General features: G+C 45.1%; 1 protein-coding gene across 2 annotated transcripts in view; it reads left to right on the top strand.

Annotated features, from left to right (window-relative positions):
- PCMT1 (protein-L-isoaspartate (D-aspartate) O-methyltransferase) overlaps positions 1-27,074 on the top strand; it is a 199,365-nt gene that overhangs the window by 110,701 nt on the left and 61,590 nt on the right. For both annotated transcript variants that reach the window (XM_069234300.1, XM_069234301.1), the window contains exon 5: positions 11,114-11,234. In XM_069234300.1, coding sequence (XP_069090401.1) covers positions 11,114-11,234 — 121 coding nt within the window. The remainder of the gene's footprint in view (positions 1-11,113; positions 11,235-27,074) is intronic.

Genomic DNA, 27,074 nt, shown 5'->3' with positions numbered 1-27,074 from the left:
GTGCTTGGACAAATTTGTGACTCCTGTGGGCTCCTAAATACAGATCATTTACAAGCCTGTCGGATGTTTTAGTGTTTGTTTTATCTTTGGCCCAGCAAGGTCTTGCAGTGAGCACCATTATTTATCGGTCCTTCCAGACAGTTTATATGTGCCGGAATAGCTGTCATTGTTTAAATCACCTGTTGTGTTGTGGTTTATTATAGGTTTGACACCCACATTACCCTAATCAAACTGTTTGCGATGGCTCAGTGAGATCTTTATTTGATCTTGACGTTCATCCTGTGTACCCGCTTGAAGCCAGTGAACAGCTGCCCATTGAGTCTACTGACTCGCAAAACCATCTTTCTCGTTGCAATAACGTCAGCTTCTGGGCTCCTGGTGCTCTTGGTGCCACCATCCTACACTACCTTTTAAACAGACTGCTGAGGACCTTTTTGCCTGAACTCATGACACCTTTTCATGTTCAGCAATCTATTACCATCCCAGCGTTCTTTTCCCTTCCTCACCCCTTAAAAGAGGAGAGACTCAGTTAATTGGACCCGAAAGGAGCTTTGAACTTTTACATCAGTAGAACAAAAGACCAACTGATATAAGATCAGCTTGTTATGGGATTGCCCGGGACTGAGAAAGGTTAATCAGTGCAGAAAAGTAATCTGTGGGTGGATGGTCGTCTGAATCAAGATCTGCTAAGCACTGGCCAAAAAACAGTCTCTGGAAGGACTGAGGACTCATTCCCCCAGGGCCAAGGCCGTTACCTCTGCACTGGCATGCAGAGTGCGTGTTCTTGACATGTGCCACAGCGATGTGGGTGTCTGCACAAGTTAACAAACCACTAGTAACTTGACTACCAGATTCAGTGGGAAGGACATTTAGCCAGTAAAGTATCCATTAGAAGAACACGTTACTTACCTTCAGTAACTTGCTTTTTGGTGGATAGTCTGTCTAACCACAGATTCCTTAGTGCTCTTCCATCTCCTCGTTCTATGGATTGGTCTGTCTTTACCATCCTAAGATGTCCCAACTCAAAGTAGCACGCTGGTACCTCCGATTGTATTGTGGTTCGCTTCAGAGTGTACTGAAAGAGCTAAGAAAGAAACTGATATAGGTGGAGTTGGAGCTAATTGCCGCTCCACTCAGTTACTTCTAGGGCAGAATAAGGCAACCCAGTGCCACAGGGCAGCACCTACCAGCGAGCAGGAGCACTGCTATATAAACATCTGTAACACATTTGACACCCGAAGAATATTCTAAAGGTGAACAATCTAGAATCCACCAGAAAATGTGCTACCAAATGTAAGTAAGTTGCTCATCCCACCTTTGAAAGAATCTAGCTTTCGGTTCAGTATGAATCTTTCGATCCTGGCTAAACTAATGAAAAAATGGGTCACACAACAATTTAAATATTCTTTGAGTTTTATCTTCTATCCCCCAGTACAATGATGTTTTAGACCCTACCACTGTATATACATGAGACCATCCTCCTCAGGTTTTTCAGAAACATTCTTAATCTGTTGGAGCCTGCTGTGGTGTTCTTGGTGCATTTGAATCTCTTTGTGGCATTTGACAGCTTTAATCATTGAATCCTGTTGTAGCACGTAGCATTCTGTTAAAGATCTCATCTAAAGCCATCAGCTGTTTCCACTCTTTAATTTCTTGGATGCAATCAGCACAGTTTAAATTTTAACCTTTCCTGTCAGAGGTTAACAGTTTGGAATGTGGAGTAGCACAACGATCATCATTATTTCCAGTACTCTTCACTATTTATTTACATCCACTCTTTTGTGTACAGCCATTTGAAGACCTCCCCAGTTAGGAACCCCACACCAGTTTTTTCCCTTGAGTTAGTTGTGTGTATTCAGCCTTTGATGTTAGCCTATTGGCTCTTAACTTAATGTAACAAAATTTAAATTGTCATCTTTGGCCAAAAGGGCATAACAACCCTAAATTTTTTAGGTCTTCCCTGTAAATTTGGTCTGCTAAGAATTTCCTGCTAAAGTAAAAAAAAAAAAAAAAAAAGAAAATGTGGGCAGACCTTTCAATGCAGATGCTTCTTTTGCCCCACAAATTAGATCAGTGCTTAGGAGCTGCTTCTTGCGCTTTAAAAAAATATATAAACCTACCATTTCGGTCTGTAAAACTGGGCTTTAAGGTTCATAATTGCCCACATTAAATGTGACGGGATTATTGCAATTTCTAGCAGTCTTTCAACATTTTCAAACAAACTGTTGCATAGAGGCCAGAAGTACTGGGGAAGATCCAGCTTTGGCCTGCACAGAAGAAATCATGCCTCAGCTAGTCGCAGATTCCTTTGCTGGTTGCTGGTGGCTGAACTCATTCAATTCATGATTGGCTGCTTGTCATTTAAGTGCTTTAAGCTCTTAGCCCTAGTTTAACTTCCTCACTGAAGCGTGATGTCCCTGTTATATTGCCCCTTGTAAGGGAGTCAGTCATTGAGTCTGTGAACACTGCTATAGATCCCCCTGATAAGATATCCCTAGAAGCAGAAGATTTTCATCCCCCAGTGGGATTGGAGACCTTGAAGCACTGGGGAAACTACTCTACATGTCTTCCATGCACGACCACACTCTTTCTGTTACCAAGTTAATGCCCTCGGCTACGGTTCACAGTGAGGGGTGAATGTTGAAAGGTACCTTTGTCATTTCCTGCCAAACGTTTAGACCATGGGTAGAAATACAGCTTCCTTCCTTACCCACTGCCATACTCAAGACTAATCTTTAGTTCCCTTTAGGTGCTGTGCTGCCAAATCCTTCTCAAGCATGGGTGCTCTGGGCATGAAATACTGACAGCACTGCCCTTCTTTTCTATTCATATGTTCTGTTTTGTTGATGAGGGGGTCACTGGAACACTGAACGAGTAATGCACACAATACCTGCAGTGTCATAAGTTTGGGTCTGTTGGAGATGGTGGATATGAAATGAATGTGGATTGGGAGAAGAGCAGTGGATTAGGGGATATGCCTAAAATACAGAACTTCAGAGCGATAAGAACCTCATTCTGAATGCAGTCTCTCCCGGTACAGATATTAACACAGTTCATGCTAGAAAAAGGGAAGGTTGGATCAGTGGAAGTTACATTTTTTATGTCTACTAAACTAGGCCTTTAGTTCATTTGTGATTAATAAATTGAGTAACCATTTAACTGGGTGGATATTTGAGTGTCTAGATAATCAGTGACACTTTGGACTGAATTTCAGACTACGTACTATGCACCTCGGTGTCATTGGGTAATAAAACCAATCCAAACTTGTATATTGCTAGGTGGTCCCCATAACTTCAGACGTAGGTAGAAGCTAGGCAATTTTGTTGTTTATGTAGGAAGCCATTGTGTAGGAAATTGGGCATAAAAATAGGCACTGGAAATTTGAAACAGTTGAGCTACTGACTAACAGTTAACCTTTGCATAACAATTTGTTTCCATAAAGTAATGAAAAAGTTAAATAACTTGAAAGCAACATTGACTAAATTATTCAGTTAGTCAGAGAATGATATTGTAACTGAAAGTTTCAATTCTGTTAAGGACATGGAGGCGAGGATTAGGCTGTTCCCTCTTCATTTTTATTTAGCAGCAGCCTTTCAAAAAAACATGCAAGCAAAACATATTGAGGACTTCATTTCCCATGAAACATTGGGAAGAAAAACATCAGAAACAGTTTGTCCAATCAGTATCTAGTAACACCCTTCAAGACTCACTGTGGGCGCACCTTCCCCCTCTTTCTTCCTGTTGCCACAGGCTATCTTTTCGAGGTTCAGTCTTGTTTAGTGGAATCTCTCCAGAGGAAAAACAAGCACCACATACGTTTCCATCCCAAAAAAGGATGTCTTAAATTGACATGGGTTACAATACATTATCCAGTGAAGACAACGTGTAAGTCATGTTGAAACCGGAACCAATCAATATTCAAACAGTGGGTTACTTACATGTCACTCCAACAATATTCCTTGAGTAATACACTAGGTCATAACCCCCTTCACTTTAGGTGGGGAGAAAAAGATCCAGTTTCCAGGGTGGGCTAACTCTCGCCTCCGTGTCCTTAGTAGAATTAAAACCTGGTGTTACGATGGCTAGGAAATGTTTCATTCTATATCAGAACCGAAGGTGAAGATTAGGCTGGCTTATAGCTTCTCCACCATAAGTGATGCCAGATTTTGTACTGTTTTAAAATAAAACCTCTTAAACATTGAATCAGAGGACCAGACCCCTGCATTAAGAAAGTCTTTTGAAGCAGGCTCCTAAAGAAAAATCTTTGGAGGCCACGGCTCCTCTGAGTGAGCTCTGAACCAGGTAGTGTCAATGGCAGCTTCTGGCAATGGTTGGAGAAGAAACTGCTTCATGAAGTTTAGTAAGTGCTATTAGCAACTGTCGTTCCCCGGCGGGGGTGGGGGCAGTGAGAAGGTACTCCATCATAGCTTCATATGCTTTGATCGCCCCTGCCACACACAATTCTGGAATATCCGGAGACAAATATAGGATAGAAGACAATCTTTGAATGACATTTTGTTCTTCTAGAAATATGAATAATGTTCCTTCTGATGTCCAGGGCTCGCATATCTGAGACTTGACGACATGACATCAAGCATAATAAAGTGGCTAATTTTGCTGACATCTGTTTACGTGAGAGAGAACTTTTTGACGGCCAGGATTTGAACAGAAACAGGACATTATAGACATCCCAGGAGGTAGAGTATCTGGGGTCAAGAGGAATGGAACTTTTAATACCTCTAAGGAGTTTACATACCAAAGGGTGTTCTCCCACCAGATGTCCATCCATCCACTGGAAAATGGCCTGCTGAGATTGCAGAGCGAAAGGTGTTAACGGACCTATATGCCAGTCCTTCTGAGGACAATAAAGCGAGGAAATTCAAGATATGGACAACGTTGGCCCCTGCGGCATTCAGTTGTTGATGACACCAACCCAACCATCGAGACCAGGCTGATCACTATGTCTTGGTCCTGCTATCTGCCTAGGCTTCCACGAGCAGCAATGCAGCTTCTTGTGAAATTCCTGGGACTTTTCAGCACTCCCAGTAAACCTTCACGCCATGAGACAGAGAGAGCCTTCCAAGACCAGGTGAGGATTCCCCTGGAGATCCTGGAAAAGATCTGGAAACAAGAGTAGACAGATTGGAAAATACCAGGAAAGTTTGATCTCCAAATCGGTGTGTCAACCACCAGGTCCGCTTGCCGCCGCCGAACTTAATGGACAACCTCGTAATCATGGCGAATGGACGAAACCCATACCCCAGCTTCTTATTCTAGTCCTGGAGAAATGCATCTTTCACCACTGCATTGGGTTCTGGTCTGCAACTGTAGTTTCCGTCCAGGCGATGAACCATTCAAGAGGCAAATAGATCCATCATGAAAGAGTCCCACTTAGATTGTATCTCCTGGAACATCCGTGGGTGTAATCTCCAAAGGCTGGTATCCTGCCTGTGTTGTGAGTGCCAACCGCCACCTGATTGGATTGTCTTGGAAGATACTTCACCATCACTGAAATCTGGTTGGCCAGGCAGTAGTTCCAAAAGCTTTGGGCTAAGTCAGAGAGGGTCTTCGAGCTCGTTCCCCCGAGCTGATTGATGTAGCAAACGGCTGCAACATTGCCAATTTTGAGGAGTACACTGCATTGGGCCTTGTTCTTGGTCCAGCAATTCACCCGACACAATCCTGCCACTAGCACCATACAATTTATGTAAAGAACTTTGTGGATGACATTTTCCTCCTGTGGAGAACTCCCCTCAGCGGGCTCCCCAACCCTAGCCGCAGGGAGCCTGGTTCTAGAATCAAGTCGGGCTGTGAGCCAAAATTGGCTCCACTGTTCCAGGCCTCAATGTGGGATATCTTTCACTGCAGTTCCTCCTTGGGCCCCCTCCGAAAGGGAAATTGACTGAGAGTAGATGAGCCCTATTTGAAGATGGAACATCTTGAGGCACTGTAAGGCTCCACAATGCAGGGGTCCTGGGAAGATGGCCTCCATGAGCGATGAGAGACGACCAATTATGCGGGAGAGATGCCTCAGTGAGGTAGTACGTTTTGCCAGTCCTTCCGAGTTTGTCCTTTATCTTAGAGAGCTTTCTGAATGAGAGACTGAGAGTTGCCTTGACTGAATCCACTGCAAACCCCAGAAATTGTAAGGTTTGGGTTCGAGTAAGGGAAGATTTCTTTTTGATGACAACGAATCTGAGTGATTCAGATGATCTTCTTGGACATTGATCCATACGAAGGATGTTGGCCAGGTAAATAATGAGGCGGATGCCTCAGATTCTCTGGTGTTCGATCACAGGTTTAGAGAGCTTGGAGAAACATCATGGAGCAGACAATAGACCGACCAAAAGGAAGGGAGGTAAAGTCAAAGATCTGAGATCGCCATTGATACTGATGGAAGCACCGGTTAGGAGGGAAGATGAAAATTGTGAGGTAGGCGCCCTTCAAGTCCAGGCGTACCATCCAATGCAGCAAGTCCCTGAGGAGATGGACACCTTCCATCTTGTAGTGGCGTAAGGCCAGCCACTCATTGAATTCCCGTAGATTTATATTTGGACGTTGGCCCCCATCCTTTTTCTCAACCAGGAAGAGGTTGCTGAGAAAGCCATAGGGATGTAGCTGTCCCCTTCCTCCAGGAGTTGTTTAATCTTCAAATCCACAAGATCTGTGGATCTGCAAGTGTAACACATTGTCCGGGTCTAGCGTGTCTGTGGTTGGGGGGGGGGCTTATCCGTTTGTGTGTAGTGTCTGTCAGAACTGGGCTAGGAGTCCTTCAGAGCGAGGGGTACTGGCACTGCCACCTGAAGGAGTTTGTTCTCCAAGGGCGCCACTGCCTGAGAGACTGCCTTCATAATGGAGGTGTCCCTGATGTGGCAGAAATTGTCATCAATAGGGAGGTAAGTAATTTCCTCTTCCTCCAAGTAGTCAGCAGAAGCCTGCATTTTATTTTGAATAGAGACTGCGCACAGATCTTTAGGAAGAGGGCAGAGTAGATACTGTGGCGAGCCAAGGAGAACTGTGAGACCACCATAAGGTGTTGATTAGGCAGGCACTGAAAAAAGGCCCCCTGGGAGGCCAACATTCTCTTCAGAATTCCCTGGGAACTGATAATATATTAACGCCCGGGTCGAGTCCCAAATACAGCCAGGCATCTGCCAGGTGTTCAGATTCCAGGCGGATGCTTAAATAGTAAGTTACAGATATTTGTAAGGATTTGTAGGTCCTGATATTTGGCACTGGCAGCCCCTGAATTCCATGCAGCTGGTCACGCTTCACCAGATTAATTGGGTGAATTCGACACTCCTCCGGCAAGGGGGGGTGATGGGGGGGTGGGGAGCTAGAGCGCGATGCATGCGAAGACAAGCATGCGTAGAGCCGTCTGTCAGCTGAGCACAGCACACCACACCGCACCATTGAGCCCTGAAACTGACATGGTGAGCGGCCGCAAAGGTGCTATAACATTCCCACAGCAGAGCTACAAAAGAAAATGGTTAAACAATTGAATAGTTCAAACAAAACAATATCAGCACATGGCAACCAAGAGAACGCTAATAAAAGGTGTAGGAGGCCTTGCCTGGTGTGTGGTGGATACCTATGGTACTTACACCTTATACCAGGTCCAGGTATCCCTTAATAGTGTAGTGTAGTCAGTGTCTAGAAGCCCCTCTCTAGAGGTAGCTGTGGCTGAGCAGCCAAGGCTTATCTAGGAGACATGCGAAGCTCATGCAATACCACTGTAGTCACACACACTACTTACACACATGAAAGAAAATACTGTGTTACAAAAATAAAGATACTTTATTTTGGTGACACAAATACCAAAAATACCATAGAGACTATACTCCCTTAGGAGGTAGGTAATAAACAAATTATATACACTAGTTTGCAGAAAGAGGCAAAAACTGTGCAATTAGTGAAAATCACAATAGGAAGAAATGGGCCTAGGGGGAGCACAAACCATATACTAAGAAAGTGAAATGTGAAAGTCAATCCCCCACCTAGGTAAGTGTAGTGTGTGTATAGGGGAGCTGGGAGTACTAGGCAAGCCCAAAGGTAAGTACCACAATCCACCTCAGTGACCAGGAAAACAGGAGTAAATCACAGTAAGTTTCCCAGAATACACACAAAGAAGTAAAGAAGAATATTGCAAAACCCAGAAGAGAATGCAAAACAACAACTGTGGATTCCTGGACAAGAAGACCTGTGGAAGGGGACCAAGTCAAAGAAGCACAGCAGAGTCCAGGAAGGGCAGGAGCCCTACCCACCAGGGTGAAGGTGCAAAAGGTGAACCACCGGTGAAGAAGAGTCAGCACTGCACCCAAGAAGACGAAGTCGGGTTCCTGGAGGATGCAGGTGCTGTCCCATGCCCGAACGAATATTGCAGTCGGGTTTACGTCTTCGGGTTCTGCCAACACGCCTTGGCACACGCAAAACTTGCAGTTTAACGGAAAGTGGAGCTGCTGAGGACCAGATGGACTCTACCCAGGAGGAGGAGCCATAGGTGGCCCTCAGCGGCACAGAGAGCCCACAGAAGCCCATGCAGCACCCACAGGAGTTCCACAGGACGGTGACAGGAGATTCGCAGAAGAGGCCCACGCAGCACTTTAGAAAGGCTCCCATGCTGCCGGAGAACCACTCAGGGAGCTGTGCGTCGCAGGAAGGAGTGCTGGGGGCTGGAGCTTCAGGATGCCTGAAGATCTTGGAAGAAGGATGCCAACAAGCCTTGGCAGCTGCAAAGGGCGTGGTGCATGGGGGTACTGTCCTGCGTGGGCAGGCAAGGGCTTACCTTCACCCAAGTTGGACAGTTGGAAGAGAGGACCATCTGGACCACTTCAGTCCACCACCGGTGTTGCAGGATTCCACGCAATTCAGCAGGAGAAGGGATCCACCCAGCCGGCCGTCGTCGCAGTTGGTGCCTGCAGAAGCAGTGGAGTGACTCCTTCACTCCAAGGGAGATTCCTTCTTTCTTCTGATGCAAGCTGAAGATGGGCTGTCCTCAGAGAATGCACGACTGGGGAAATGTTGCAGTTGCTGGAAGGAGCCGGGGATACAATGTTACAGAAGGTGTCTTGCTTCTTAGTTGAGGCTTGTGGGGCCCTGAAGAGTCCAGATGCAGTTTCTTCGGTCAGAAGTTGGAGTGGGGGGTGCAGAGGATTCCTGCTGGAGTCTTGCAATCGGAATCTCAGAAACCACCCAAAGGATAGACCCTATATAACCCTGAAAGGGGGATTGGTCACCTAGCTGAGTGACCACCTATCAGGAGGGGGATCTGACGTCACCTGCTTGCACTGGCCAATCAGATGCTCCCAGAGTTCCCTGCCAACCTTGAATCCAAGATTGCAAAACCCAGGGACCCTCTGGAGGAGGCCTGAGCACCACCCCTGGGGTGGTGATGGACAGGGGAGTGGTCACTCCCCTTTCCTTTGTCCAGTTTCACGCCAGAGCAGAGACTGGGGGTCCCTGAACCGGTATAGATTGGTTTATGCAAGGAGGGCACCAAATATGCCCTTCAAAGCATGTCCAGTGGCTTTGGGAGGCTACCCCTCCCAATCTTGTAACACGTAATTCCAAAGGGAGAGGGTGTAACACCCCTCTCCCAAAGGAAATCCTTTGTTCTGCCCTCCTGAGCTCGAGCTTCTCAAGCAACAGGTGGGCAGAAACCTGTCTGGGAGGTGGCAGCAGCTTGGGCTACCTGGAAACCCTCAGAAGGCTGTAATGGCCATAGTGGGGGTCCTCTAAGGAGCCCTCAGAGTGCATGGAATCATACAACCAATGCTTGCAAAAGCCTTGGGTATGTTTCCAACATATTTGATACCAAACATGCCTATGTTCGGAGTTACCAGTATGTAGCTGGACATAGGTAGTGACCTATGTCCAGTTCACGCGTAAAATGGCGTCCCTGCACTCACAAAGTCTGGGAAAATGGGCCTGGAGTTTGTGGGGACGCCTCTGCTAGTGCAGGGGTGCCCTCACTCACAGGTACTTGGCACCCTGCCCTCTGGGCTACAAGGCCTTCCATAGGGATGACTTCTAAGTGACCTGGTGTAGTGAAAAGTGGCAGTGAAAGGGTGCTTGCACCTTTTCACGCTGGTTGCAATGGCAGTCCTGCAGAAGCCTTAGCTTGTGCTCCCTATGGGTGGCAAAAGTAATGCTGCAGCCCATAGGGATCCCCTGGAACCCCAATGCCCTTGGTACCTAGGTAAGATATACTAGGGACTTATAATGAGGGACCAGTGTGCCAATTGTTGGTGAAATACAGTGATAAGTTACCAACAACTAAATTTAAGGGAGAGAGCATAACTACTGGGATCCCAGTAGACACAGTCAAAACACTGACCAACAGCCCAAAAGTGGGGGTAACCAAGCTAGGAAGCGGCTACTTTCCTGCAAAGGGTGTCAATAACAAGCATAAAACAGTAAGTAAACCCCATATACAGGAATAAAAACAGTGAGAAAGTACCTAGCTAAGGCTGAGAGCAGCAAAGAAAGAGGGGGAAGGAGTGTCTGCAGGAAGTCTTGCAGGGTGTTACTGGATGCCAATTGGACAAACTGTTTCTTTTGTTTGCCTTCCTAATGTTTTGTGGAAAATGAAGTCCTTGATATGATGTTTTACTTGCATAATGTTTTTTATTTTTATATATTTTTTTGCTTTTTTTGGAATGGCTGCTGGCAAATAAAAGTGAAAAGAGAACCGCCTAATCCACGCTTCTTGTCCTGACATAGAATCCGAATCAGTGCTTCTACTGAGTGCTGTAGAGTGTCTGTAGAACTGAAGACAAGCAGAATTATATAACTTTTGCTACCAAAAGATGCATTAAAAATTTAACCTGAAAATTAGAAGAATGCATTACAGTTGTTCTGCTTGAATCCTCGAGGGCAGGAGAGAGTGCTTATATACTTCATCATTTTTGCGCTGTCAAATTTGAAATATTTGACTTATACAATTGAGAATAATTTGCCAATGACTAAAAGAAAAATTAAGATATGCATTTACGCTTAAATACTTACAGAAACAAACGTTACCCTGTGTAGTGTGACTACTGTTTGTTTGCATTATTTTACAGCTGTGTTACTTCATGTTCATACTGTTCAGTAACTCTTCTGTCACTTGCAGGTTGGTCCAAGGGGACAAGTTGTTGGAATAGATCATATCAAAGAATTAGTAGATGACTCTATCAATAATGTAACAAAAGATGACCCTACCTTGTTGTCTTCGGAAAGAGTGAAATTGATAGGTGAGCTTTCGGATATTTTTGAAAGTTCTTATAATCATTTTATTTCTGATAGAGAATAGATAAACTACTGTTCCACACAAAACACGCAGTCTCTTACCCAGTACTGTATATAATCTAGTGTTCTTAAAATTTTCTTCCTTCAAAGGTACATTGAATAAACCAGTTGAGTGTGACTGACTTTGAACAATTATAAAATGTGTGGCAGCAGTACAGTTGCAAGTATGAATAATCTGTGTATCCACTTATGTTATAATGGCTGTTTAAATATTGATTTGAATTCCCTGCACATGTACACCATTGATAGATTACCCTTGTCTGTATTGCTATTTTATAGTAGAATCATAGCTGGGAAGGAAAAGGTATTGTACTTTAATAGGGGCTCATGCAGGCAGTTAAATGCATCATGTTGATATTTACAGTTTACATATTAAAAATTGCTTTGCTTTCCACTTATTTGCAATTTATGACAAATGGAGATTATTCGTTCTCACTCATAGTATTGTCAGTCAATTGCTGAAACTAGGACTAGAACCCAGATCTTCAGATTCTGAAGTGTGCAGTTTAGCCGCTATGCTGCACCTCTAATTGTACAGTGTTTCTTGTATTGCTATAACAATAACATTTTCTGATGGATACAACTACCTGTGGATTCCTCACCTATTGAATACCCCCATTGCGCCAGCACTCGACGGAAATCTTCTTCTTAGCTTCTGCACGTCGACGAGGACGTCAGAGTTGCCCACGCGACGCCGTCTGACGTCATCCAGGCAATAAGAGGTCCTCGCCGACGTCAATTCCCTTTTTTCCGTGCCATTCGAAACGGTTATCTTCGAGGGAGCTACTGTTGCTGTTCGACAGTTACAGTGTGTTTTTTGGATATATATTTTTTCTTTGAGATTACAATGTCGCAAAGAAAGTCAGGATTCAAGCCCTGCCGTGAGTGTGGGGGCAAAATGTCGGTAACGGACCCACATTCTGACTGCTTGTGGTGTCTTAGTTCCGATCATGATGTTGACAAGTGCGATTCTTGTCAGCATATGAATCCTAAGGCCCTGAAAGAGCGCGAGGCCAAGCTTTTTCTGGCGAAGTCGAAAAAGAAGGAAAAGAGGCGTCATCGAAAATCCTCGTCACCGAAGTCTCATCGGCGTCATCGGGACTCCCGGCGTCGCCGAGAATCACGGTGCCGGTCGAGTAGGGAGAGGTCTCGGTCGAGGTCACCATCAACTCCAAGTCGGAAGACATGGGAAGTCAGTCCCACTGTCAGTCCCACTGTCACTCCCCAGCCGTCGTCGCCATTGCCTTCTCCAGCTTCACCGACTTCGCCCGTGTCATCGGGCCAACCACCTTCAGTGTTTGAGGTTACGCAGCCTCAGATGTTTTCTCCGTCTTTGCAGACGTCGAGACCGGCGTCGGTGTCGCCTTTGAACCAGGCACCCCAGTACCCGGCTTTCCCGGCCCCTGGAGCTGATAGTACTGCATTTTTAAATGCGATGTTTTCCATCTTCCAACAGATGGCTCCAGGTGGTGGACCGGCTGGTCCTTCGGGCCCTTTGGCCTTCAACATGGGTGCTCCGGCTCCGCTTCGACCAGCACCCTTTATGCCCTTTCTCCCCCTGGGGAACGTGGGCTTGGTGCCGGTATCGGCTCCAGTGGCTCCTTAGACTTCGGCTCCGACGGCTTCGGCGGCTTCGATGTTTCAGCCAGTGACGCCGTCTAGACCTATGACTCCGAGACAGTCTTCACTCCATCCGGTTCCTCGTTCGGCGCCGAAGAGGCCTATGGCGCCTGTAGACCCGGCGTCGGACGGATCCGAGGATCGGCGTCGTTCTTCGATGTCCGCATGTCGACGCCGAGAATAGAGGAGAGGCTGCATTCGAGGCTTGCTCTTCGCCTCCTTGAAGAGCAGGAGTACCAGAGACAAAACCTGGAGGAAGGAGAGATTGAGGACTCTCGTGAGGGTCTCCATGGACTGGACACTGCTAGTGGCCTAGATACTTCTCCCGAGTGGGACTTGTCATCTCCTGGGGAGTACACAGAAGAGGCGGCCACTTTTCAGTCTGTTATCAGGAAGGCAGCTGGTTTCCTGGATCTCCCTTTGCCGGTGACTGAAGCCAAGCAGAATTTGTTGACAGAGGTGTTGCACCCTGCCTCTACATCGGCAGAACCACTTTTGCCATTCAATGAAGCGCTACTGGACCCTATAATGGAAGTCTGGAAGAAGCCGGTATCTTCTTCAGCTGTCAAAAGATCTGTGGCTAGGAGGTATCGGGTTGCACCGGCTGACCCAGGTTTTCTTACCAGGCATCCAACACCTGAAAGCTTGGTGGTCCAGGCTTCCTGCTCGGCAAGGTCTGCTTCTGGGTCTTTTCCAGCTGTGCCCTCGGATAGAGACTCCAAGAAGATGGACATGGCATCCAAAAAGGTGTTCTCTTCATGTAGCATGGCATTGAAGTCCACCAATGCTACATGTATTTTAGGAAGGTACATTTATGCCCTGATGGACGAGATTGCATCAACGCATACGGAGGTTCCTCCTGGACTATTAAGCCTGGTATCGGACGCTCAGGCAGCTGCAACTCAGGTTATCCAATCTGGGTTGGATACAACTGACTCGGTTGCTAGAGCAATGGGCACTGCTGTGGTTACGAGGAGGCAGGCTTGGCTTCGTAACTCAGGATTTTCCTCGGATGTGCAGTCGATCCTACTGGACCTTCCTTTTGATGGGGACAAGCTCTTTGGTGCCAAGGCGGATTCGGCCTTAGAAAGGTTCAAAGAGAGCAGGGCCACGGCCAAGTCGCTCGGCTTGCAAGCCACTTCTACTTCCTCCAGATTTTTTAGGAGGTTTCGAGGATTTGGTCGTGGTTCCTCCTCCTCCTCCTTTCGAGGGAAATTCCAGCAACCTACCTCTGCTCTCTCGTATAGATCCTTCAGAGGGAGGGGTAGGGTCCGTACCAGGGGAGCCACTCAGCAGCACTCTGCCTCTGCCTCTTCCTCTGGAGGGGTGCAGCAGGGGAAGCAGCCTTAGGCTTCCACCAGTTCCCACTCACTCCACTTCTGTAGGGGGAAGGTTACTGAGTTTTCTCCACAAGTGGGAGGTCATAACTTCAGACTCCTGGGTTACCAGCATTGTGAGAAACGGCTATACCCTTCCCTTTTGGGAGTTTTTCGTCCCCCATCCCGCCCCGCCCATCTTATTGTTCAGAAGAGCACCTCCTGTTGTTAGAACAGGAGGTTCAAGTCCTCCTTTCAAAGGGCGCGGTGGAGTTGATCCCAGAGCAGGAAAGGGGTCAAGGTTGTTATTCAAGGTACTTCCTGATTCCCAAGAAGGATGGTCGGTTGAGACCCATCCTGGACCTAAGGATCTTGAATTGGTTCCTCAAACAGGAAAAGTTCAAGATGCTGACCCTAGCTCAGGTGCTTTTGGCGCTGAACAATGGAGATTGGATGGTGTCTGTCGACTTGCAGGATGCCTACTTTCATATCCAGATACTCAAGTCGCACAGGAAGTATCTCCGTTTTGTGGTGGGGTCGCAGCACTATCAGTTTGCGGTCCTCCCGTTTGGTCTTACTTCAGCACCTCAAGTCTTCACGAAGGTGATGTCGGTGGTTGCGGCAGAGCTCAGAAGGAAGGGGATAGCAGTATTTCCTTATCTGGACGACTGGTTAATCAAAGCCAGGTCTCCGGAGCTTGTGTTGCATCACCTGCAGTTGACAACCCAGTTGTTGTTCGACCTGGGCTTTTCGGTGAACGTGCCCAAATCTCACCTAGAGCCCTCTCAGCGCCTCCTGTTCATAGGTGCAGTACTGGATACAACATTGAATCGAGCCTTTCCTCCGCCTCAGCGGGTTCAGGACATTCAGGCGTTGGTTCCAATGTTTCGAAGTGGAGCGGTCATTCCAGTCCTCATGGTCCTACGTCTGCTCTGTCTGTTTGCTTCTTGCATACTGTTGGTCACGCATGCTCACTGGCACATGAGGGCTCTTCAGTGGTGCCTCCGAAGGCAGTGGTCTCAACACAAAGGGGATCTCGAAGGCTCGGTGAGAATCTCCAGAGATGCTGCCATGGATTTGAAATGGTGGATTGCGGACGGCAATCTTTCCTGAGGAATGCCGTTTTCGCAAGCTCTGCCTGTGGCCACAGTAATAACGGATGCTTCCACTCTAGGGTGGGGAGCTCATCTGGGGGACCTGGAGATCAAGGGGCTTTGGTCTCCAGTGGAACAGGTGTTTCATATCAATCTGTTGGAGTTACGGGCTGTACGTCTGGCTCTCAAGGCCTTCCTCCCAAAGCCTTCCTCCCATCCCTTTGCGGTCAGTCGGTTCAGGTCCTGACGGACAACACTACCGCGATGTGGTATGTAAACAAACAGGGAGGGGTAGGGTCGTACCTGCTCTGCAGAGAAGCTCTTCGGCTATGGTCCTGGGCAAAGGACCATCAGATTTGCTTGGTAGCAAATCATCTGGCCGGAGTCTTGAACGTACGTGCGGACAGTCTGTCGCCATTTCTCGGCCGATCACGAGTGGCGTCTCCATCCAGATCAAGTCCGGCTAATCTTCCAGATGTGGGGGTTCCCTCGGATAGATCTGTTTGCCACCCGGGAGAACTCGCATTGCCCGTTATTCTGCAGCCTCCAGTATCCGGTACAAGGAGCTTTGGGGGACGCGTTTCAGATAATCTGGTGCGACCAGTTGCTTTACGCGTTTCCTCCAATGCCCTTGATTCCTCGAGTGTTGAGGAAAATTCGCCAAGACCGGGCCCAAGTCATCTTAATAGCTCCGGATTGGCCAAGGAGGGTGTGGTTCTCGGACCTTCTCCAACTCTCACTGTGCCCTCCGCTCCGTCTCCCTCTCAGGGCAGATCTCCTCTCGCAGGGGCAGGTTTTACACCCCCACCTCCAGAGCTTGCACCTTCATGCCTGGAAATTGAACGGGGCAACCTGAGTTCCTTTTCTCTCCCGCCTGATGTAGTGGATGTTATCTTAGCGGCCAGGCGACACTCCACTAAATCTATCTACGCTAATAGGTGGTCTAAATTTGTGGTTTGGTGTGGAGAGAGGCGGATAGATCCCTTACGTGCTCATTTGTCAGATGTCTTGTCTTTTGCTTTGTCTTTAGCACAGAGGGGTTGTGCAGTAGCTACTGTTAAGGGTTACTTGTCTGCATTGTCAGCCTTTATTTGTCTTCCAGACCAGCCTTCTTTGTTTAAATCTCCAATAGTGCTTAGATTCTTGAAGGGCCTTATGAATAAATTCCCTCCATCTCCTTTTGTTATGCCTCAATTGGATTTGACCTTGGTTTTAACTTTCCTAATCGGGTCCCCTTTTGAGCCTATGCATTCTTGCCCCATAAGATTATTGGTTCTTAAAACGGTTTTCCTGGTTGCAATTACCTCTGCAAGGAGAGTGAGTGAGTTGCAGGCTCTATCTGTAAAACCCCCTTATACATCTTTTTATGGGGATAAGGTGGTGTTGAGGACCAAGGCTGCTTTCCTTCCGAGGGTTGTTTTACCCTTTCATTTGGCCCAGACAATTACTTTATCCACGTTTTATCCTCCGCCTCATCCTTCAAAGTAAGAAGAGAGACTCCACTGCTTGGACCCAAAGAGGGCGCTAAGCTTTTATATAGACAGAACAAAGGATTTCAGGCTGGAGGATCAGCTTGTCATCGGATACGTGGGAAAGAGGAGAGGAAAGGCAGTCCACAAGAGAACACTCTCCAGGTGGGTTGTTCTTTGCATTAAAATGTGTTACTCTTTAGCAAAGAAGGAATCCCCTGATAGTATAAGGGCTCATTCCACCAGAGCTAAGTCGGCCTCTTCGGCCTTGGCTAGGGGTGTTCCTGTGGTCGACATCTGCAAGGCCGCAACTTGGTCATCCCTTCATACTTTTGCGAAGCATTACTGCTTGGACTCTGAGGTCAGAAGGGATGGCCATTTTGCACGGTCGGTGCTGCAGGATTTCTTGGTTTGACCATTCAGGCACCCTCCACCGAGTGTGGTACTGCTTTGGGACTCTATTCAATAGGTGAGGAATCCACAGGTAGTTGTATCCATCAGAAGAACGAGTTACTTACCTTCGGTAACGACTTTTCTGGTGGATACATTAGCTACCTGTGGATTCCTCACGGTCCCACCCGCCTCCCCGTTGCCTGTCTGGTCTAACCAAGTAGTTCTTGTGTGCTCCTCTTGGTTTTGAGGACTTGTATATATTCTGTACATATGTTCATATTTAATATATATATATATATATATATATATATATATATATATATTATATATATATATATATATATTGTTCATTTAATTATATATTTATTTTGGGGGGGCGGGGGAAGAGGATTGAATTCTCAGAATGATGTTTGTTTGGAATATCATTAAATATTTCTATTGTTCTTTCATCTCAATGGCCTATTATTCTCAGGCACGCAAAAAATGTTGGTACTGACGTCGGCACGTCGGCGAGGACCTCTTATTGCCTGGATGACGTCAGACGGCGTCGCGTGGGCAACTGTGACGTCCTCGTCGACATGCAGAAGCTAGGAAGAAGATTTCCGTCGAGTGCTGGCGCAATGGGGGTATTCAATAGGTGAGGAATCCACAGGTAGCTAATGTATCCACCAGAAAAGTCGTTACCGAAGGTAAGTAACTCGTTCTTCCCATCCATTTCACCCCCCACCCCCCCCCCCAATGTTCTTGTTGCAATGCACTGTCGAAAGAGATGGCATAGACCCTCAATCTTCAGATGTTTCTGCTTCTGTATCATTTCTCTTTAACATGCTTCACTGTTCCTTGGAGGTATCAGTTGTATATCAAATATCTAACATAAATTAGGTATTCATTGATTTTACAGATGCTTTTAACATTGCTCCAACTCAACTTTTTCGTGAGAAACACTGAATGTGGAAGACATGAAGGGGTAGCTAGTGATACAGCTAATGGCAGTTCTAAAATCCGATCTTCAAATTAAGGGGTATGCACTCAGGTGACTGCTTGAAGGTATAGTCAAAGGCTTGTACTACTTTAGTGTACAGTTAGCTCTAAAGTGACGGAGGAAATTATTTGCATGTATCTAGAGCTGTCCCTATGTCATGGGGCCTCACTCAGCAATAGAGGAAGGGCTATCCGACTGAAACCAAACAGCCTGGAAGCACATTTTACTAAATCTTTCAGAGTTCTTTCTAGTTGTGGATCTTGGAGATTGGTTTCTACCATTAAACAAACATTTGTTGAAAACTATTCACATAAACATTCTTTATCTTTGAAATAACTCTGCAGCAGTTTGCATCTTCGGAATTGTAGTACCTAATTCATGCACACATGGGTTCTGCAGCCCGTGCCCCAGTGGATTGCAGTAGCATTATGTGACGCACACTGGATCTGCCGGTCCCTAAGTAAAAGGCTGTCCAATGTCCAGCAGCACTGCCTCAATGCCAAATACTTTCAGGATAACCAATGACTCTGCAGCAGATTTCCTTAGATTTACTATTTATATTAATTTGTTGTGGTTATACTAAACATCTTTGACAAATTTAACCTTCTTTCAACTACTTTGGACACCCCTACCCCTCCCCTTCAGTTTCCCTTTCCTCCCAATTGTCTGGACTCTAGATTATCGAAGGAGGAACTCTAAAAAATTCCAACGGCCATGCAAGTACAAAATTTATAATCGCTTTGTGGTTTCTTGATTTTAATTTTAGTTGTCATGAAAAAGGTGTTTGGGTAGTGTGCACAACAGCTAAAATTAAAAACTAGTTACCTCGAAGAGGCATGCTCAAGAAAATTAAGCTGGTAACTCTAGCAAGTTGGTAGCAAGGATATCAGGGGCCTTGAATCAAGCCAGGCTTTTTTTCTTGCAACGTACAGGACAAGGACACATTGTGAAGCCAGTACCGAAAAGCATAAAAAGAGTTATAGGTCAGAGAGTGCCTTAGCTTTTTGACTGCAGTTGTTTCTCGGGGGCAAGCGTCGAAATAGAAGGAAAAGTATCTCTAATCCTAGTTCTCTTGAAGGAACCTGGAGCACTTCTTCAAAATGAACATTCTTCATACTTTTCTTTAGAAAAGCCCTTTTTTAATTTAAATCTTGCATTGAAAGCCTGTTTAAAGCAACATGGCATAATGTCATTGTTTGTTCTTGAAACAAGAAGCCAGTTCTCACAAAAAGTGACCAGATTAACAGAAGTGAAAGAAAACTTTCTTAGCTAGTTTTGAAGGAAAAACTTGCCATTTATGTAAATAGCCAGCTTCAGAGGCTGGAATACTTCCTTCCTTTAAAAAAAAAAAGCATGCTCGACTGGTCTTCCATCAGACCCAGTCACTGGCAGTTGCTCTAGTTCTTTCTCTGTGAAGAATTAGGACCCTGTGCAGTAAATCTCTTTCCACTGGGCTTATTTTCATTGGCGCTAGCTTTAAAGGATTACTGCCAAGTAACCTTTCCTTCTGTTTCAGGAAGTGTACTATGATAATATTTTCTGACTGTTGTAGTAAGCCCACCGCTTGAAAATATGTTGGAAGGAAGGAGAAAATACAATTCTCTGTTCAAAGAGATTTATCTGGGGGAGGCGGGTGGCATCGGTTTACAGCTTGGACTGAGCTTGCAGGTCCTGTGCCGATTTAGGAGATCTAACAGTTGTGGTACATCACCAAAAGATGATATGCCCGGGACCACATAGAGTGGCTTCAAATTGGCAGTTGGTATTGTTGGTAGGCCCTTGACACACACGGATTGAACAGCCCCATGATCACCAAACCAGCACAGACATGCCACATTACAAACGTGTAGAATTAACATACCAAATGTGAGTAGCAGTGCATACCTAAACCGGATCTCAGTGAAAGAATCTTGCTCCTGCTGGCCATGTCTTCCTCACACAGTGTCAACGGCACACCCCCTACCGGTAGTTACTTGCTATAGGGTGGCACAGTGAGCAGCTTCAAGCAAATCACTGTATGGCCTACCTGAGGTGGCCAGATACCCATCGGATATTGGAGACCCAAGGCAGGGTGAATAGGGTGTCGTGCCGTGCCTGGGAGCCGTAGACATGTTACCAGTGGACCACTAAACATAGAAAGAGGGACACTCCATACTCTGTACTGTCCCAATAGTTATTCAGGGTGCTCTTGCAAATCTTAAAGTCCCCTGATAGCAAACAGTCACTGTCAGTGATACATTTCCTTGAATGAGAGGCAGGTAAAGTAGACTACCTGCCTTTCTCATTGCTGCTAATCAGAAAGCATTGTGTAACAAATAAAGGCCCCAAGATGGATAAGACTTGTCAGTCCGATAGACAGCAGAAGAGGACATATTACTCAGTGCTTCTATCCCCATTCATATGTAAATCACTTTTGATGCCCCCTTGTAATTCCTGTGCAAACATTGTGGATTTCCACTATAATCAAAGTCATACCAGCTAACAACAGATCATGGCTTGCTATGTATGTCATCAACGGTCAAGACGAATCATCTCAAAGGGAGAAGAACATTGGACCATATTCACTTGGAAAACAACCAAGTATGTTTCTCACCAGACTTGTATGAAACCAGTGTCTAAAGATATTGATTTCTAGCACTCAGACCAACGCTGAGAATCAAAGATAAAATATGGCCTAATCAAACCTGCTCTTACGTTGATTACATTGCATGACCGGACATCAAAGTTTGTGATTCGGAAGGCCTGGAGAATTTCTGGGACACATTGGACAGTACTCATGGAGGTGATGACTCCAGAAGACAGCTGCCAAAGACCTATTACGTAGGAATCAAGAAGATATGCAGAACATTGATCCGGAGGAGAGGCTCAGATGGGAAACATTCACACCTAGATGGTCGCGAGATGGAAAAAAGACATTGGTAACTGTACCAAGAGAGAAGTCAAGGTCCCCGCTTAAAGCTTAAGGAATGAGATAGATTGGGGGGGGGGGGGCAGGGGGGTGGGGGTGTCTGCTGAATGATATAAGATAATCTGTCTAAGGTAAAAGGGGGCAGCAACTGATGAAGACTTACCTGGGATGATGGGAAGGGTCTGTTTATGACAAAGCTCGGAAGTTGAATGATTGTCATGGTGTTATCTTTGTTACGTAGAGTCAGAATCTATCTCACCGGAGCATAATGAAGAAACAATCTGATGGAACATAGACACATGTTGCTACGGACTCTGGTATTGACAGATGAGATGTCCCCTGCACCCCAAATGGGGTGAACAGCAGGACAAACATGAAAAAGTATGGCTTTAGAAATGTGTCACCATTACTTCAGATGATGTAAAGAACTCAGGATAAATAGTTTTTAGTAGGTTCAGTTACACACTTGTTAGGATTTTGATAAGAATTATACCCCTCTGATAGCAAAACCTATCATGAACTCTTTACACACTTGTGAATCGTATAAGGGGTGCGGTCTGCACTTTTTGTTCAGTACTGTGCTGCATATATGTAGGATCCCTCTACACACCAAGACTGCAGCTCGCACCATAGTGAAATCAGTAATTTACCCCACCCACCCTCTGTTGCCTGTCACAGTACACCACTTACAAAGCACAACCCAAGCAAGTATTGGCAATGCCAGTAGGTCTGGCTTGTGAATGAAAATGCCTTTAGTGTGTCTGATGGGTATAGGCACTCAGTAAGTCATCATGCAGACACATCTTTTTTGCGCATACATTCGTTCCTTAATTCACTGACACATCCTCCCATTCACCCTCCGACACAACCACAATAAAACACACACAAACTCGCCAACATGCACAAGATAAGTTAAAAGAATAGAAGTAAAAAAAATAATCAAACGTGCTGTCTTCTAAACAAAACTAAGTATTGCAGCGGATGTCCATCTTGCAACAGCATTATGAATAGTCTATCATTGTTTTAAAGTTTAGGCTTGGCTGCCATATTGGCAACCAAAGTATTGACCATCTTGGAATGATAAAGCAATGATACGTTATGGGCAGCAGCATTTCATAATGATCTCCTGGTTTAGAGGAAGTGGCTACATGGATTGTAGCGCACTCCTGATGTAATGAGCAGCAAGCAAGCAACCTGTTAGCAATGCCTGGAGAACTGTAGTATCCTCTTAAAGATTACTATTAAAAGAGAGGCAAATAAATGAAAGGTGAACTACAGAAAGAGAAAAATAAAAACTGACCATTTTCAGGTCGGTGTACACACATGATCAGAAGAGGACATCATCGACCGTTCAATATATATACACACACTACTGGCGGTCGCCTGTAAGTAGTAATAGTTAGGACCTATCTTCCCTAGGAAAAGCATTTTTTTGTTTTTCCGATAACGCTGGTGCCGTTTGGCAAATCTTCACGAAATTTTAAAAACTAGTTTGCTGCTCACTTCAGGTGCTGTCTTTAAAGTTTTGGGGTGATCCGTCAAGTAAGGGCCAAGAAAACGGGAGGAGGGGGGACAAAATGCGTTTTACCCATGCAGTTTCCCATAGAGATTTTAAACACGACTAATGCCCGAATTGCGGATGGAATTACACCACATTTGGCAAAAAGCTAGCCGTTGGTGCAGAAAGCATAGTTTTTGATGTCAATCCGTTTAGTAGTTTTATTGATATTAACTTAAAACAAAATTTGTTTATCTAGGGATGCAGATCTGACAGCCTCGTGCTGAAATCTGATTGGCTGGCAACACTTAAACCAGGAAGTGTTGGCAGCCATTTTGTGACTGACTGATCCGTGCCCCGCTGGGGTAAAAAAAAATATATTTTTTCACTTTTGGGGGGAGACCACGGCAGAGCTGGCAAAAAATGGGGGGGGGGGGGGCGGATTCCTGCTCTTTTTTTTTTTGCCAGCTCCTGGGGGCATGCAGCTTATTCAAAAAGTGGAGGAGGGCCGCACAGACCGCTAACCAGGCTGCTCGGAGCCCCAGGGACCCTCCCCCTGTTCCTGGAAATTTCCCCTGGGACCAGCACCTCCCCGAGGCAAGAAATTAAAATTAAGGTGGTGGCGGCCCCCCCCACCCCCCCTCTCGTGGGCCATATACAGCCTTGGGACCATCACCTTCCTGGGCCGACCTGTGTAAAGTGAAAGGAGGTGATCCATGCGGATCCCTCCTTCTAGAGCTACTAATGTCCCTAGGGACTGCCACCCTCCAGGGCTGGCTCCCTATCTCCTGAGGTGCATAACCACAGGGAGATAGCAGTTTGCTTTTGCTTGAAAGGAGCTTTGACAGCTCCTATCAAGCGAGTGCAAACTGTAAGTCTGCACCCTGCAGGTGCAGCAGGAAAACTGATCCCACTTGCTAGGAGCAGATTTTTCATCCATTTCACCAGATGGAAAGAATGCTCCTGCACGCAGGGAGCAGCATTTTTAGCTGCCCCCTGTGTGCAGGAGCAATGCCGGCTCCCACTGGAGGTGGGGAGCTGGCAGGGACAGCGGCAGCGTTGAGGCTCCACCGCGGTCCCAAGTAAAACAAACATCGTCACTCTCACTTTTAACAACTACCTTTCATGTAAAATGACCTAGAAGCCCCGCCCATTTAGCCACACATACATGTTAGTGGTATGCAAGGTCTTCCCGCCTTGTCCAAGGATGATGGACAGCTTACTAAAAAGCCCTGTGGAGCACGTTTCCCAGCTGATTTTGAAGATATTCTTGATGCGAAGGAATATGAGCACATCTCCACTAAACGAAGAAGCCATTCACTACATAGATTTGATAGAAAGTACCCTTGTTTGATGGAGACTTTGTAGTTTCTTCATCTTCTCCACTGCATGATTTGTTATCGCAGATTTCTGTATGTAGACGCTCAAGGAACTATCACATTGCCAAAATTACACACACACAGTCACTTTACTTCATAGTCCTTTACGCAGCTGTAAGCTAGGAGATGCACTATGCATTTACACATTGGAATATCACTTACTAATAAAACATTATAAAGTACTCCAGTTGTGTAAGCATTTTGCACAAAACTATGGACCTTGGATAAATAAGCAGCTCAGGATGCATTCTGGCACCAATGCTCATTTCACAGAAATTAAATCACAACAGGAAGCAAATAGTTTTTGCTCTTGACCAAGGCCCTCCCCCGCTGCACATGGCTGAAGAGCAGTCGCGGGGTTGGGATGCCTGCAGGTTGTTAGCTGCAGGGCCTGGCCACACGTCCGGCCCTGTGGCCAATCCCGCCATTCATGGCCGAAGGGCTTGTGCGGGGCTGGATATGCATTGGGGGGCACAACATTATAGTTGGGTTCTGAATTTACATGCTCAAAACTATAGAAATTTAGCTGTTCTAGTTAGTTATTTCACTAACTATAACTTTTGTCCTAAGGTAGCTATAACTCGCTCCCTCACCATGCACCGCTAATTACCCCAGATATTATACCACTCATAACATCTTCTATTACATCATTGATAACATCACTGTAACATTTGCAGCAAAATTATTGATGAGAAAACTGTGCTTTATAGTTACTTGAAATAACTCTTAACAGCTGAATTTTTAAGGTTTTGCGCATGTAAATTCCGAAAATAAGTATAACATCCCTGTAACCTTTTCTTTTGTAGTGAGTGTGTGTATGTGTATATATATATATATATATATATATATATATATATATATATATATATATATACTGTAAAGATAGAGGAGATAGATGAATAGATGTATAGATAGATAGAGATGCATGTATCATTTAATATATTTTTTATAACAATGCCCTGGCGGATATTTAAGAAAAGATTCTAACTTTTCATAATCAGTGTGTCATACCTACAGCCTTTATCATAACTTTTTATTATAAACAATCAAACCTATAACCTTTATCATTGGCTTGAGAACATTACCAACTCAGACCTACTGTGTTGATTCATAAGTCTTCCCACAAGGCAACTTATCTGGTATACCATAATAAAATGACAAATATGTATAAATTCCAGTTGTAACAATACTTACTAATAAAGCCTAAGAAGGATTACCTTAGTGCAAATCGTCTATCCCCATGGTTTGTTCAGGTGAGCCATCAACATCAAAATATTTCCCCACTGCAGTCATCTGTGAGATTACATGCAAGACAATGTCTATCTACAGGCTTTTAGCACAGTGTAATTACAATCCACCCTAAAAGGTTGTTTGCCTTTAAAACATACTTTTCTCAATACGTAATTGAGGCCTAATTGCTTTGTCATAACTTTTCATTATGAACCAATCACACCTAAGGAATCTGATGTATCTTACCCAGTGAACTGATAAGGCCTCTACCCTTTACCAATGGCTTAACACTATATACAGCCAGGAGTATGGAAGTGTGCAGAAGCTGACAAACATCAGGCATACTTTTACAAATATGTACAGAATTACAGTTGTCAAACCAATATACATGCCTCTCTCGATGGGGCCTAACCAGAATCATCACTGTAAAAATCCAATCCCAGGGTTTGTCAGAGTGGATGACCAACACCATAACCCTTGCCTTTAGTGGTAATATGTGACATTGCATGTAACCAAATACCTCTCTTCGGCCTGTAAGATTGTGACAACACCCCTGTTAAAGGTTAACTGGATTTACCTTATGCTTTTTACAATAAATAAACAAGGCCTTCTTTCTACAACCAGACCTATGGCCTGTTTAGGAGTGCATTGGGCATAACATTTCTCTGCACACCAGCCAAGCCTGTAACTGTTATCACTGGCTTGTTACAATAACCAAATCAGGCCTACTGTACTGAGCATAAACTTTTCCATGATGCAGCCATACAGTCATAAAATTTCAATCTTAAATGAAATTGCAGCCAGAAAAGCAAAATAGTGTATCTACTAAACAGGTTTAACAAGGATTCTCACATTGCACATTCCCTATACTCCTGGTTTGTCAGAGGGGTTAAACCAACATCACACCAAAACTCTTGCTTACTATGAGATTCCACACAACAAAAACTATCTCTAGGCTTTAAGTCTATGTAATAACATGCCACCCTCTAATGCCTATTGACTTTAACATGTGGTTTTGACGATCATGTCAGGTCTGCTGTATTTATTGTAACGTTTCATAATAAACAGTCAGGCCTATAGCTTTTATCATTGGCTTGTCTCCATAACATATGTAACCCATATTATATGGAGCGTAATATTTCCATAAGATATCCATCCGTCAGACAGTCCTAAAAGTACAAACGTATGCAAAAGTACTGATGACAACGCAAAATATAGCTCCTATGAGTGCCAAATCCATGAAACAAAGTACCCCCTGAAGGAATTAGCACAGTGTATTAGAAAACCATCCTTAAAAGCCTTTTATCTTTAACAATTGCTTTTCACAATAAGTAGGTCAGGCCTACTAGCTTTGTTGTAACGTGCAATTATAAACTGTTCTAACCTATGAAATATGGCATGCTTTTCCCAATTAACTGATGAAGACTTTACCTTTTACATTGTCTGCATTGAGTATACATTTTGCCACAAGTCAAAAAGTGCAATACATTCAGTTTTTTTAGTGAAAGCACACAAATTCAGCCCAATCAAATTCTGTACACTGTGAAAACAGCATGTGAGTGGTGTATAAGCCCCTCTTTCAGTAATCTGACAACTTTTTTTTTCTTGTTGATGACATGAGGTCAGTTTCTAGGATCGTTGGGGGGGTTGCAGTGAAAAACTGACATTAGATACAGGTATCCTGACCCCATTGGATACATGTAGGGGTCCCAATCTTCTTCTTCTTCTTTTTTTTTTTTTTTTTTGTTGTTTATGGCTGATCCACTGCGGTGCTCCGCGCAGCTTTCCAGTAAAACTTCACGAACAACCCACGGATCCAAAATCCAATACAAAATGCACCCACTCACACATAGGAGCTTGCTGTCAAAGGCTGTGTGCCTGTGTGCATCGGAGGTT

Source organism: Pleurodeles waltl, chromosome 5, assembly GCF_031143425.1.
Source record: "Pleurodeles waltl isolate 20211129_DDA chromosome 5, aPleWal1.hap1.20221129, whole genome shotgun sequence".
NCBI lineage: Eukaryota > Metazoa > Chordata > Amphibia > Caudata > Salamandridae > Pleurodeles > Pleurodeles waltl.
Note: the sequence above shows the minus strand (reverse complement) of the source record. Positions and strands in the feature narration are given on the sequence as shown.